General features: G+C 41.9%; 1 protein-coding gene across 1 annotated transcript in view; it reads right to left on the bottom strand.

Annotated features, from left to right (window-relative positions):
• LOC117259899 (protein kinase C-binding protein NELL1-like) overlaps positions 1 to 16,242 on the bottom strand; it is a 465,849-nt gene that overhangs the window by 130,627 nt on the left and 318,980 nt on the right. Inside the window, exon 13 of the mRNA XM_033631687.2 lies at positions 9,413 to 9,538. Within this exon, the coding sequence (XP_033487578.2) occupies positions 9,413 to 9,538 (126 nt within the window). The remainder of the gene's footprint in view (positions 1 to 9,412; positions 9,539 to 16,242) is intronic.

The raw sequence follows: 16,242 nt of genomic DNA, 5'->3' as shown, positions 1-16,242 counted from the left end.
GTGCTTCAAAGTGCTGCAAACATTTCATTTACATCATGACTGACAGCTGCTTCTTTAGTGGCATTAGCTCAGTTTGCTGTAAAGCATTCTGACCACCCAGTCCATGTCCTCACTGTGTAGCAGCAGCAGCACAGAGCCTGCGAGGTAATGCATTTACTACCCAATGAAATATACAGCTCAAGGCAATAAAGATGCTTAGGCAGCAATTCACAATAATGAAAGCATGTTGCATTAATGTGCTCTGTCAGTAAACAACCATCCCATAGGTGTTGTGCATTATTATTCTACACAACTCTGTGTATTCAGCCAAGGGAACAGAAAGACAATGCATCACTGAGGAAGAGACAAAGCATACAGGAAAACAGTGTAACGTGAGGGGAGACATCACTCTGGATGTACAGTCTGCTGCCGAGCAGGAAGAAACACTCCTTACATCAAACCTTTATGGGGGAGCTAAATATAAACACCAGCTTCTCAGAGCCAATTACAAATGGATGAAAGTGAGGACTAAGGAAAATTTATCCAAGTCCTTCCCAAACTGTGTTTGATGGGCTTATTAAATTGGCTGGTGCCGGGCCAGCCTGACAGCGTGACCTCCATTTTTGAAGAGTTAATGTATACAGGGGGGGTTGCCAAGGTTTCCAGACTCGTCACACCTGAGCTCCACATTCATTACATGTATAATTGGAATTGGATTTGATTAAATTTTCATTAAACATATAATGTGTCTTGGGGGGGATGCAGCTTTTGCCACTGTTGGAATTTTGGGGGAATATATGTAGCAGGTGATGCATGAAATTGATGGCAGCTTCTATTGGTCAGCCATACCACAGAATCTGAGCATATTGTCTATGAATGGCAGGTTGATCAGAAAATCAAAAGAGTCAAGTATTGATCCGTAGAGGGCAGGCGAGGATAGAGGAGGAATATATATATATATATATATACATTAGAGGATGAAAGGCAGCAGCGTGTAACGTGGCTGCTGTCTAAATGAAGGATTAGTCGTCTGAAAGCAAACACTTAAATCTGCTTAGCTCAATCAATACAGTTAAAATACCACCATGTGTTTATGTCAGCTGAAGGAACAATAAAGAGCCGTGGGTGAGCAGACTAATTATATTAATTAGAGCTTGATTTATGTGATTTTTAAATCAATAAAAGTAAAAAAATAAATCCTATAATTACTGACAGTTCTTTTCTTGTAGACTTGAAGACTTTACATCAGTTATGTTATTAAGATTATATACAAAGTAACTGAGTAATTGAGGGACAGGAAATGTGAAGGGAAATGACATGCAGCAAAGGATCCAACCACATGTGGTATGCGCCCCAACCACTCAGCTATCGGGTCGCCCATAGTTGGACAATTAACTTTACGATCCATTATGACAGTTAGAAATATAGGATGACAGTAAACAATAGTTTATTAGCTGGTGATTGAGGTGATTTACGTTAAGGTAAAGTTTTGAGAGCTGTTGGAGGCTTGCCCCCTTTGCCTTAATCAATATCATTCCTACCAGAGTTTAAACTTCCACATCTCTATAAGTAGTGAGTATTAAGTTATTATATGAAACTGCTCGCTGACAAGAGCTCAGTTTCGCTCAAACAAAAAAATAATATTTAATTTAAAAAATAACAGTCATCAACAGATAAAAAATTCAGCCCAAAATACAATACCACTGATTTTCAAAACGACATATATGACTGTCCTCAAAACCATATATAATACTGTCCTTACAGTGGCAGTTTTAAACACATTGTTAATGTTATGAAACACTCACAGTTATGTTATAAAACTCCTTGGTTAGGTTTGACTTCGGACACAAACACCGGTCTACTGTGTGAAAGTCCTGTGCATGTTTCACCCATTCATCACCCCTCCTGCCCACCCTCTAGGGCAAGGGAGGCAACCTGCCGCCCAGGAGCCACACGTGATTCTTTAACCCTTCTCCAGTGGCACCCCGTGACTATGACAAAAAGCAATTCTTACATTTTTCAGCTGTATAAATGTGTGGCTGCTGCACTGAATTAATTTTTAGCTTTTTTTTAACATCTCGTCAATTATGTGCGTCATACGTCTATGGCCTGGGGCCTTTTCCTAAAATTTCAATAGCGATGGCGAGTCTTGTGTCTCCTTAGTGAGGCTAGCTATTGATTCCAAATCCAAAAAAGAAAATATAAAAATATCATAAAATAGAAAAACATAGAATTTTATAGTGAGTGTGCGGGTTAGTGTACTTTCACCACTAATGCTGCAAATAATCAAAAATAGCCCGCCGCATAGTAGCTACTTTGTTGGAAAACATATTAATGAATACCCCTGTAGACCTATTAGGAATGTTTAGAGGCTAATATAAATTAAACAGGCTTTGTTGTTGTTGGTACTATGAGGTACAAATGTGTATTGTGGCTCCAGACAGATCTGGATCAAATCTGGCCAAAAATGGCTCTTTGGATAATAAAGGCTGCTGAACCCCGCCCCAGGGACTTCTTTGATGTTTATACAACATCACTCAGACTATGTCCCTTTTTATACTACATCAACTCACTTCCCCCTCTGCCCCCATAATAATTACGTAGTTATATATAATAAACATAAATACTGGTCATGATAAACTGTTTGCACAGTCGACTTATGTGGCCTTTTTTTTGATGAGAGTACTGAAACATCTGCCAACAATCAGCCAATATTAATATGTCTGTGATAAACTACTATCAGCCAGTAATACTGGCCGACAATAAAGTGTTCAGATTGTAAAAGTTCTTACACTACAGTGTCTTGAGTCCACTGAGAGTATAAAAGCTGCGGCGCGGCAGTCACTGAGCTCTTTAATCTATTAGAGTTTCAATGTCTTCACCCAGTCATAATGCGTGTAAAGCTACAGCTTCTAAGAGATGAGGAATTCATTTTAAAATGGTTACACTACACTTTATCTCCAGGCCTGACCTGAACCTGCTGTCGGAGTTTATTTACAGGACGGAGCCGAGAGGAAGGAAGGACCTTAAGACTCTCATTCCAGCGGTTTAATCTGTAACTGTGAGCCTTATCAGCGCCTGCTTAATGTAGAGAACAATTCCTCTAAAACCAAGAGATCATAAGATAAGCACACAGTGGGAGTCGGACAACCATTCCCACAATTACCTATGGCAGACAACTATTATCCACCAACACATGAAGTCAGAGATCATAATGACCTTCCACAGGGGAAATCCCTTGTGTTCTGCTTGCACTGCACCATAAAGACTGAGGGTAAACACTGGTATCATCTACACTTAAGCAAACTGGAGTCTAAGCCCAACACCAATACATCACACAAAATTCACATTTGATTCTGAAAATAAATATCTGTCTATGTGTATTCACTAAATGGCCAGTAAACATTTTCCATTCTTCAAAACTCAGTATGTACACATGATCAGTTTCACATCACGTGTCCTTTAAATGGGAACACCAAGTGCTATCTGGAACAGTGAACTGTGAACTGATTTGGGCTACACAAACTTGGATGTGACGACAGCTCTGTGGCATTTTGAGAAGGGGAGATACGGAACCTCACACTTCCTGCCATCTCTCCTCTTCCCTCTGTCCATCCCGTTTCCCCAGAGCTGCGTGGCTGCTTCCACAGAGGTGAAATCAAGTGGAACCACAATTACCACAGCCTCCTATTGTTTACAGGGAGCTGTCTTCACAAAGGACAGGCTCCTCCGCCAGGCAGGAGAGACAGAGAGAGATGAGGCTGAGAGTGTCCAATGAAAAAGGTGATACATGATGTGTCGTGTCGAAGCCGCAATAGGTGACATTTTATTCCTCCAAGGAAGGAGCTGCTCAGACTGCAATATTGAGGGTAAATTTGTAGGCCGTATAGTGCCTACAGTGATGTAAGGTAAGTTTGTGGGTGGACGAGGGCCAAGAGCTGTCTGATGCCCACAGAGACACGCATACTGTACAGTACACACACAAACTGGCCTGAAGCTAAAAGGGAGGAACAAACACATTGTCCTAACACAAACAGTGGCGCTAGTGATTGTCATCAAACACAGTCCTGCTGCAGTCCCTGCGTTTCATCTCTACTCTGCTTGATTTTAACGATTCAGGTGACATCTTTACGACTCACTGAGGACACATATGCCATGTCACACATGGTCACCCCACTCTGAGTGGCAGACATGAAACAGCTAGAGCCTGCACCGTGTGTCCTTGTCTTTTAGTTCAAAACTAAAACACACGAACCATCCCTCTAGAACTGTAAAGAGCTGTTGTGTACAAACAGCAGACGTTTTTACAGACTAACAAAGGCTAAAGAAAGGAAATGTAATGTGAGGTTACAATTCCCACAGGGCTTTGACAATTACTATTTGAAAATTACTTTATTTTTTAAGTAGTAGTTTATGCTTTTTAATACAACTGCACTAGGGAAACACTGAACTTTTTATTCCACTTCATTTATAGCTATAGTTACTGTTTACTTTGCAGATCAAGATTTTACATACAAAACTTTGCACTGTGTGACAATAAGATATTGCGATTCTGTGCTGTATCGATTTTTCCCCCCGCCTTTACCCGATAGTCCAAAATATGTCCCATTGGACCAAAGGGTCATTTGTACACAGACAGCCTGTTATCCTGACAACAAATGCACATTGTTCCCAGAAAACACTACACACTCTTCACAAGAGAGGCACATCATTAATTTTGATGCAGAACGATGTCATCAAACCTTCTACGATGGCAATGGCATAGCTCGCCCCTCTCTGCCTCAGATTGGTTTACGATGATATTCTTACCCTAACCAATCTCCTCATGCCTAAATCCAATCAACCCAACAAGTAAAGGCAACGAGTACTAGCCAGTCAGCAGCAGAGAAGGGCGGGCCATGCCTTTGCCATGGTAGAAAGGTCCAGTGATGTCACTCTACATAATAATTAGCCATGTACTTCTGCTTGGGAGTGCATGTAGCATATTTTCAGAGAAACTGTCCTTTGGTGCATACCACGCTGTCGGACAAATGGTCTTTCGGTCCAGTGGTATATCTCTCAGACTATCTGGGCTTAAGAATCATGAGCCGTTGGAACAATGGGCAGTCCTTACCCATTTGGCATCATTAACTTTACAAGTTTACCTTTTAGAAGATATGAGTGCTTTTTCCACCACAGCCAACCAAGCATCCCGTTTTCTTAATGAAACAGGTAATGACAAAGCACTATTTATGTATGTAATCCTCTGAAGATGTCGTGATTGCAAGATGCGACAAACTAGGATGCTTGTAATATGGATGTAGAACAGACTGCTTAGACTGCTAGTACCATGAAAATGACAGGAGGTACCCCCACGTTTGAAAAAAAAAAAGCAGCAAAAGTTCCAGTTTGGATGCCCACTCAGTAGAGAAAACATAAAGTGAATCATAAGATGGCCTTAAAATTGCTTAAATATGATATAATGCCATATATGCTGCCCTAAACGTTATAAAACTTTCTGCATGTCAGTGCTCTTGTTTGTTCGCCCCTGTCCCTGAGACAGCCTGAGTCCGCCACAAGTGTGGGATACACTGTGTAAGGCTGAGTGAATGTAATGTTAGCTTTGCCAAAAGCTTCACTGATCAGATTTGAGTTGTAATAAACATATATATTCAAGTAAGGATGACTTATTGAGTTATTCTTTTATGCACCTGTTGTTGATTGATGATACGATCAATCAACAACAGACCATTTGTTCGAATTTAGACAGACAAACCTCAAAAGTGGATGGATGTTAAAGGGGTATAATAGGATCAAGCAACTACAGCATGCCTTCAGGCTCTGTTTAAGGTAGCATTACGTACCCCTCCCTATATAAAGCATATATCTGTCAGGAAAATCAATATCTGGCCGCATTTCAGCATCCACAGAGCACTCAATGTTTGGTACTGCGTATGGATCTCACAGCAGCCATAGCAGGTCAATCACTGGTATGAGGAGATGAAGTCACATAACAAAGTGACATCAATGCATTCCTTCTATTATGATTAATTATATTCATTCCAGCCTAATCAGAGAAGCTACTGGACTTCCTGAGTTAACTTTCTCCTCGCTAATAACTCAATAGAACAAGAAACCAGAGAAACCAGAGACAAGTCTCTGCTATGTCTGTGTGTGTCCTGCTCAATGCAGCAACAATATCATTACCAGAAGCCCTTCCAGATCCAGACACAATGAAGAATAACAATACAGATTTCAGCACAACGCACCAATTACAGAAGCTAATGTGCAATCGTGTTAGCGTTGTGAAAGATGAGTGGTCGCCTCCCTGCGCCGCGAGCCCTAACTCTGTATTACATTCATGCAGAGGATCTGAAACCCTCGAGAAGGGGCTGAAGGAGAAGCAGAGGGAGAGGGAAAAGGAGACAGAGAGAGGATTTATCTCTCCCAGCAGATGTAGAGCAGGCTCCTAGGGCTCCCAGTCAGCAGCCAGGACAGTTTACAAGCTGCAAAATAGATTGATTGTCTATGGATCCCTGTCCCTGCGTGACTGCCAACTCCGAGCTAATTAAAGAACATTTCTCCGGAGAAACACTGAGCAGCAACCAAGCACATCCTATTCACTCTCAAAAAAATACATGGCTCTAAACCATTCCCAAGAAAAAACACTGTAAACCAGAACAGGTGTCACTGTACTGTATGTTGAGAAATGGCTCGGGCAGAGATAAACTTAGACAGAACATATGAACTGTATTTACAAAAGTAGGTGAATATGTTGGTGAAACTGTTTCCATACTTTGCCCTGACGCCGAGAAGGTAGAGCTAAACTGCAGACAAGCCATTAAATAACTGAAAAGCTGCAATCACCCGTTCATGTTCGATCATACGTGCTGATTTTCCCAACCTTTAAAAAGACAGCCCCTGAGGTATAAATCAGTTTGCACTGATTTTACTGCATGCTTTAATTTTAGATAACTAAAGATACAGTTGCAGAGCAGTGTGGCCGCTGGTTGAAAGCTATCGTTATTGCACAAGAGCAAGTATAGAAACTGCAACCAAGGTCATTTTGAGGTAAACTAAAAAAGAGAGGAGACAAGGTACATTTCAGAATGATTGACCTCTGGACTTTTCTTATATGAAAAGGTAGAAAATAAGAATATCTATTCAAGTGCAAGATTTATTTTTCAAGGTTGTTTACATGAGAATTGCCATAACTACGGCAGCACTATTTTCATAGTGATGAAAGACAGTTTAATTTCCTGTTTGCCGTAACTGAAGAGTCAACAGCCAGGATCGTTGCTCTGTGGGGCTGTTCTTAGACACAGTGGTGCTTTGAGCTAAATACTAACATCAGCATACTAACATGCTCACAAAGACAGTGGCTAAATCTAAATGTGCCTCCTCCGGACCCCCCCAAGTCCTGCTCGAGTCTGCGAGGGTGTCGGGGATGAGATATGCTATGAGACTTGCTTCAAGTGACTCCATGGATATGAACTGACCCTGTAACTTATGTCAAAGTATTTTTTGAAACAGTTAAAAACATTGATTTTGGCAGCTTAGGCTGAATTTTAACAAATTCCCTTGGGGTAAGTTTTATCTTAATTATATGTACATGGTTTGCAGCTTTAGATGGTAGCTATTAGAGGTCAGAATATGCAGTAAAACTTTTCCTTTACATGAGCTGCCAAACTCAGTATTATATTCATATTAAAGGTCTTATATGTAGGATTAATGGGCATCTATTGGCAAAAATGGTATATAATATTCATAACTATGTTTTCATTAGTTTAAAATCACCTGATAAGAATTGTTGTGTTTTCGTTAACTTAGAATGACCCGTTTATATCTATATACATTGAGGGTCCCCCGTCTATGTAGTTCGACAGTAGCCCAGAACAGAAACCAAATACTGGCTCTAAATAGAGCCATTTGCATTTTCGCGTCAGCCATCGTAGTTCTACACACTTGGAAGATGGGAGAAGTTTCAGTTCTGCAATCTCACCGCTACATGTCACTAAATCCTACACACTAGACCTTTAAATCATATTATACTACGTTCAAATTAAACCTTCAATTGAGGACGTGCATCGTAGTCAGACAAAAAACGACCTTCACTCTTCTGACTTTGCAGATTCAAAGAAACCCAAATTACTCAGCCCCTACATGTTCTGTATGTTCATTATCAAACTTTTCTACATCACGTACATGACAAAAATTAAAAACAAGGGCCTTTCTGTGTGAAGTAATTGGGGACTTTAAGTTACCCAGAGGTGTGAATGTGAGTGTGAATGGTTGTCTGTCTCTAGGTGTTAGCCCTGTGATAGTCTGGGGACCTATCTGGGAACACCCTGCCTCTCACGCACTGTCAGCTGGGATATGCTCTAGCCCCCTTTAGCGACTCTAAACAAGATAAGCGGTTACAGATAATTGATGACTAATTAATAAATCATAACAACCATATCACTGAGAACTGTGGGATGTTCTCCAAGCAAAGTCTTTTCTCTACAAGTCCGCAGAAAATCTGCTTGAGGCACCTTTTGGACTTGATGAATTGTGGATTTGGTGAGCCTTAAGCACTTTAGGACTTCCCGGGAGCAAGCCCTTTAAGTCTGCAAGTGTGGTGATGTCTGACTGTCTGATGGATTGAGATTAAGACATGATGATGGCATTAGGTAAAAAGTTCAGGGACCATCAAACTCCACGGCGGAGCATGAACATCTGCAACAAATTCCAATGAAATTCATCCAATACGTGCTGTTGCTGCTGGTGGTAAATAAAAAGTCATGAATATCTGTACTACATTTTAATGCCAACCCATGCAATATTTGTGTAGATATTTCAGTCATTATCCCCAGAATCCCACTAATGTGGGAGTGAGAGGGCTATAGTTCGACCACCAATAAGCACATTCCCTGTTGATTAAGAGAAAACTTCCAGCTCATTAGCCACTGCCCAACAGGCTACAGAGCCATCACACATATTAAACTAGACTGATATTTTCACATATTACGCCCAAATAAGCTCAAAAACTAGCAGTCTGTGCTCATTTTCTCTCCCAGTCAGTTCAGTCGCAGTTGCCAAAACCAGTCAAACAGCAGAACAACTGTGCAGTGATCCAAGATGCCACGGGCCTCTTTAAGGCAAGAGCAGTTTAATTTCACAGGGTTTCAGTAAGTGGGACAATTTAAAGCATCCAATGTTGTTCACATAGTTTTTCTGAACATTAACAGTTCAGGTCAATTTAAAGAGATATTCCAATGTGTAACGTTATTATGTTTTTGTCAAACAACCCCACGTAGATAAGCTCCCCTTGATTAAAAATTTGAAAGAATTTGAAAATAACGACTACCACTAATGTTATGATGATTATTCTAATGGCTGATGTGTGTATGTGTGTGTCATTATGCACTAAGATCTGATGTGTCAGTAGTGTGTTTGCATGCAGCAGACGTACCAGTGCAGGAGTATTCGTCCACTCTGATGAAGCCTGGCAGACAGTCACAGCGATGGCTGCCGGGCAGGTTGACACACACCGTGTTGGACTGGCAGTAATGCATCTGGGTGGCACACTCATCAATATCTGAGGACAAACAGAGCAGATACAGCGGATTAACAACTCTCTGACAGTGCTCCAAAGACACACTCAGGACACACAGAGCAATTCCTCTGGGCGACCGATGAAGCAGGTGGATGAAGCTCATTGAACTGCTGCAACACAGATGCTTTAATCTCCCATTACAAAAGGCCGGTCTCTGGGTGTCATCTTGTTGCTTACAGTTATTAATTAGAGTCTTGCCCTGGGCAAGACTGTAGTTCTCTTCATGGTTGGGCAAGTTGCCCATCCACAAATCCCCCAAATTGCTTCTACTTATCAATCACACAGACAAACTTTTTCCAAGTATACTTCATTTTTCACCCACAGGTGGGAAACCTTGGGTCCTGGCATTTATGTGGCATTTATGTCCTGGCATTTATGTGGATGCCACCTGACATGCACCAAAAATTGCTGCAGACCAAAACACCCCCTCATGGCAATGTCACTCTCTGATGGCAGTGCCCCCCAGCAGGACAATGTGCCATGCCACACAGCAAACACTGCTCAGGAATGGCCCAAGGAATGTGACGAAAAGCTCAAGGTGTCAACCTGGCCTCTAAATCCCCCAGATCCCAACCCAAGAGAGCATCTGTGGGACATGCCAGCACCCCAGAGGTCTTGTGTCCTGCGTCAACAGATCAGAGCTGAGTCTGAACCACAGTTGGGCCTCTGACCTGTCAAAGTAAGGAAACAGGACCTTCTGTGGTGTGTGGCACCAGGAAGTTGGAGGCGGATTCATTGAGTCCTGTAGGTTGCGAGGTGGGGTACCAGCATGTGCCATGGATGCTTAATCAGATTAAGATCTGGGGATTTCGGAGGCCATATCAACACCTTCAGCACTCCTTGGTCCATTCCTGAGCAGTTTTTGCAAAGTGCAATGACACGTTGTTCTTCCGGGGGGTTAGGGTTGCTATGACAGGGGGCACTTGGTCTGAAATGGTGTTTGGGTGATGCGTGTCAATTGGCATCCACATGAATTCCAGTACCGAAGGTTTCCCGGCAGAAGATTGCATTGTAACAAGGTGATCGATGTTATTCACTTCACTTCTCAGTGGTTTTAATGTTGCGGCTGATCGGTGTAAGTCAGTGTGTTGCTTTGTTAGAGCAACAGAAAAAAGTACCAGGCAAAAGACAACAAGAAAGAAAAGTGGGAAAAAGGGAAATACGGGTATAAAAGAGAAGAGAAGTAAGAGCTTGAGAGGAAACATAAGATCAAGAAGGAAAGAAAACAAAAGAGAGATGTTAGGGAGAATGGGGCAGAAAAAAGAGAATGGAAAAAGAAAGGAGATGACAGAGGAAAGAAAATGTGAACGCTGATGAGATAAGGACATATAAACTGAAGAGGACAAAGGACAGGAGGGAGAGCAGCATCCTTCCTGACATTCATAATGTTCAGCTAATATGATACATTAAAGCCTCACTCTTCCTAATGTAGCTTGAAAGACATTGTATGAGCATTGAAACACAGCGCTCAGGGAGGCATTAGCTGAGCTGGATGACTGCTGATGAAATGGGATCGGAAACACACAGGGGAGGTGTTATGCAGGGTCTAAATTTGTGTGTGTCCGTGCGTGTGTGTGTACAGTACGGAGTATTTATGTGGATGTGAGCAGCAGAGAACCAGTTTCCTGAGGCTAACAGGCCTTTCCAGCACTTAAGGGACTCTGTACGGTACACTTAAGGGAAGGAGAGAGTGAGGAGAGCATTTCCATATCCTCTCCTTGGATAAATACATTCCAGCTTTGAGGTTTTCAGCTCACACTTTCCCCCTTACAACAGAATGAATTTGTATGAAGTATGTAATTGACTTACATGCAACACCCAGAGGTTTTTTCTCTGCAAATTTCATCCTTGGAGAGTGTACAGTAGGAGTGCTGAATTCCACAATCAAAGAGAGACGGATCGTGTACTCAGGCGTACAAAGCCTCACTGGCGTAAAAAAGCATTGATCTGCTACATCAAAACCATGGAACTTAGTCGAGTGCTTTGAGGCTGCAAAACAGTACCTGAATCCAATTTTCACAGTGTCCTGGAGCACTACTCTGCCCAGAATGCCGCTCATTTGATTACCCATGATTGGCGGAACGCATCAGAGCGTGGCTTGAGCCTGATGACAGCTGGCCTGTGATGTCGCAGACACGCGGCCTCAATAATGCAAAGTTGTTGCCTTTGTCGGCTCTCATTTAAAGCGGGAAAAGCATCTACGACTTGTGTTGAGGCTTTCTGATCCCTGTCGTTCCAAGGTCCTGCATCCACTGTGTTTGTCACTGTGTGCCTTTGTGTGTCTGAATGTCTGTATGTGTGTGTGTGTGTGTGTGTGTGTGTGTGTTCGCCCTCTGCAGCCTCCTCTGGGAGTGCCGTAGCAGGTGAGGTCTGCTGACAGAACTGGATCTGTCATTTTACACGAGGGGAATTCATTTTTCTGGATTTGCCAGTGTGTCTCTCTCCGTCTCTCCCCCCTTTTCCCTTCCTCCCTCCTTCCTTCTTCCCCTCCCCTCCACCCCAGACCTCCTCCTCCCACCTCCTCCCTCTGAGCTCAGTTTCTTCATATCTCTGCGGCTTTATTCATGCTGTGATGTAGGTCAGGGCTGGGGAGGGGAACAGCTAAAAATAAGGCAGGATAGGACTCTCTGTGTGCATGTGTAAGTGCGTGTGTGCGGTTGCTTCGGCTCATCCCCTTTGAGTGTATCTGTGTGTTTAGGAGGGAGAGATTGTGTCTGGATGTTGACTGTTTGAATGCTGTGAGGCATCAAGCGAGAAGAATCTCCATATTATCGTATGTGTGTGTGTGTGTGTGTGTGTGTTTGTGCATGTGGACACTAGTAACTGCATTACCCCTTACTGTACAGAGGTTAATGGAAACAACTTTCCATCCAACAAACATATTGTGTCCTCCTGACTGAAACTCCTTTATTTTGTTTACTCTAATCAACCCCGATTGTGTGTGTGTGTGTATGTGTGTTCACAAATGTGGTCCAGGCCCTCAGCCACTGCAGCTGATCCGTCTCTCTGAGCAGCAGTCTGTTTGAAGCCCACTGTAAGAAGCCGCTGACTCCCAATGAGAGAGACGAGGAAACAAATCCAGGGATAAACACCTCTGTAGAATTTAAAAGAGTTCACCAGATTCTCTCCTCATTTCTAAAACATAAAACTTCGGCGCTCAGTTAATGCGAGGACATGATGCGTTAGTGTGTGTGCACTGCCACACACGTTTCCTAAAGATTTTCCGCTCAGCGACTCAAAAGTGTCATTCAATTATTCTTTGCCATTTTCCATTTGTCTCTCACTCAGTGGGGTGTTTTTCAAAAATTCACGAACAGACTTCTGTGGAATTTGGTTGGAAGATTTTATAATGTCTGGCACTGGAACAGTTGCTTTGATTTTGGTGGCGACTCAAATCTCAGATGTTCATCATTAAACAAGGATCACTGCTTAGCCAAGAAGGAAATAGGAAACTTTTCTCCAGAAACTCCTAATTCCAAATATTAAAAGTTAAAGAAGTACTTCACTTCTAGAAAGATGGTCTTCACAAACTCGGCTGTCCATGCAGTAGAAAGACGCAGATGCTTTTAAAGGTGATACGACTCGTCCAGGGAAAACAGAGAAAATGAGTGGCAGCAGAAACCCGACAACTACCAGAGTGCAATGTGCCGCATCAGACTAATAAACCCTCCTGCTGTAGTTGTTCTACAAGAAACAATATGGGAGCCAGCTGGTAACGAACAAAGTCGAATTACAGTTACACAGTAAGTTTAAATATGTCTCTGAAAACACTTAAGGTGAGAGATAGGTAATGCAGCAATAATTGGTTCATATTCTAACAGCACTGCTTAGATTTATTATTTGATCTGGGGTGTTGGTGGCTTAGTGGCAGAGCAGACGCCCCATGTACAACGCTGTTGCTGCAGCGGCCCGGGTTCGACTCCAGCCTGTGGCCCTTTGCTGCATGTCTCTCTCTCTCTCTCCCCTTTTCACACTTGTCTGTCCTATCAAATAAAGTTAAAAATGCCCCAAAAAATATCTTTAAAAAAAAAAAAAATAAGATTTAACATTTGATCTCAGTTTTTTCAGCCACCACTAGGCCTGTCGCGATATGCGATAAGTCGGTTAATTGCACGGTAAATTAAAAGGGACACTTTTCCGGCCGTGATTAATTGCCATATTCATGCGTGTTTGTTTTCCTTGTCTCTCTCCACCAAAGAGACTGGACGACAAGAGCATTCACTGCCGTGCATCGTCTGGCAGCCAGGTGAGCTGGTTCAATAGCGTAATGAACGGAGGGAAAGCCCTTGTCATCGAGTGTCTTTGTTTCTGTGGGGGAGGGGGGCTATGGGTCACACACACACACACACACACACACACACACACACACAGTGTGATCTTCGTGAGGGGGAGAAGAGGCGGAGAAAATAAGTTTTTGAGTGTATTTTTTTCTTAATAGAAACAAAGTCCATTTATATATTGTTTTTGGTTGGGGTTTTTTCAAGTGCAAATTTTGATAAGAGACTGAAGGTCCATTTCCTTTTATTTTTTTCCTATTGCAATGCACTTTTTGTTAACAGGGACTGAGAGTCTATTTTTTTGTATTTATAAGGTCTTTATTTATTTATTTTGGTATTTTTACGTTATTTCGGATATTTAAATTTTCTTTTTTTGCATTCCTAAATATTCTTGTTAAATAAATGTTTATTTCTCTTTAAAAGGGTGTACTTGCATCGTTATGCCTTTATTATCATTATATAAGTTTAAAAAATAGTCGAACAATGAGAAAAAATGGTCTTAAAAGCACAATATTATGCAATATTATTACTTATCACAGTAATTTCTAACGCAATTAATCGCCCCGCAAAATTTGTTATCATGACAGGCCTAGCCACCACTTTTACAATACAGGAAGTAGTTATGGCACCCACTTCCTGTTCACAAATTCTTGTACTGCAGCCAAACAGTGCACTAAAATATGTTTTTGAAAACATTTTAAGAGAGAAACAGGCCACACAATGATGGAATGTTGGTTTAAACATGATCAGCACTGCCTGGTTTTACTGTTCAATCTGAGTTTTGTGTACGTTTGAGAGAAAGAGACAGAGAGGGCCGAGTCTCTCTCTCAATCTGCTTCTATACTCTTTGTGTCAGTGGTGGCAGAAATACAAGAATGCAAAAGTAAAATTTGTGGTTTGAACAACCGCCCTAGAGCCAGCGATGATGTGGGATGATGTGTTTGACATTATCCAGCGGGGTTTAAGCTGAGAGATGAGCATGTAGATCTGGCTGCTGGTAAGATAGAGGGAAGTTCACCATAGTTCATTCACACTTATTACCGATGCTCTCAGACCAAATATTTGCGACAAAACTTTTAGAACGACTATGTACAATATATTGATATAATTTCAAGCAAGATATAGGGTCAAGTTGCGTTACATAACGCGTACCAGTGTGCATCTCTCCTCTCCAACACTCTCTGCACAGCTTCACCCCACTCACCACTCACTCACTCATAAGTTCTCCATCAACACTCAGACACAGAGCAATTCTACATAAAACAAATTCAGTAACATAGACGCCTCAGCACTAACTCTCTATGCTCCTCCCTGACTGTCCGGCACAGCCACAACACAGCACCATTCAATAATTCATGTGCATCACTAAAGAGAGAAGTGACTCCTGCTACAGTGTTCATTTTTTTCAAAAGGACCGAGCTGCTTCCATCCAAATGTCATCACCCCTCCTGATAGGAATCTCATCACTCCCTCAGCAGATGTCTCCTTCACACACACAAACACAGATATCAGCATTCCCCTCTTCTTTGACCTCTCCCTCGCTCTCTCTATTTTCATGTGCACATAAGTTAATCTCACCCAGCAATTACACACCATGATAATTGAGGCTTGCACAGAGCATTGCTTTCAGCATACGGGCACACACACACACACACACACACACACACACACACACACAAATACAATCACACACACACACACACACAAATACAAACACACACACACTCACGGGCTGAGTTGAAGAGAGATGGGATATTTCAATTATTTTCTCTAATGCATTTGGTGTAAACAGCTAATCAGCTTTTTTTTTTATTTGACTTCAGTGAAACACAATAAACAACCAAAACAGTGGGAGTGAAAAAAGTATTTCCCATTAATAGCCATTTTTACACAAGTTATTATGTCTATATGCAAGTCAATGATATTGAAATGTATGAAATTGCAACATTAAACAGCACAGCAACAGCGTGAGTTAACTTAATGTTGGAGACGTTCTGACTGCAAACAATATTGTCCAGCTATGTTGGGAAGTTAGCGGGTTACAATATTGTGATTACTTATTTCAGTAACAAATAGTGTTCACCAAAATCAGTGATTACATTACAGCAATCCTAATAACGTTCCGACAGTATGGGAGGTTCAGCTTTACGTCTTACTGGAAGTTGGAAAGAGTCAGTGCGGAGAATGATTTGAGATGTGTTAGCTCAGCACAGGAGCTTACAGAATACATCCTGAATAACTCCTTAGTTGTCTTTTTACTTTGTGTCATAGTCAGTACAGTTGATGACAGTCAGCACACCCCCAGTTTGGAGAAGTAGGCAGGTGCACTGCCACAGAAACTAAGCAATGTACTGCTGTGGATGGGGCGCCAGCAGATCATATTTATATAGCCACCTAAAACAATTATTA

This window comes from Epinephelus lanceolatus, chromosome 2 (genome assembly GCF_041903045.1).
Source record: "Epinephelus lanceolatus isolate andai-2023 chromosome 2, ASM4190304v1, whole genome shotgun sequence".
NCBI classification, from domain to species: domain Eukaryota; kingdom Metazoa; phylum Chordata; class Actinopteri; order Perciformes; family Serranidae; genus Epinephelus; species Epinephelus lanceolatus.
This window is presented reverse-complemented; position numbering and strand designations above follow the sequence as displayed.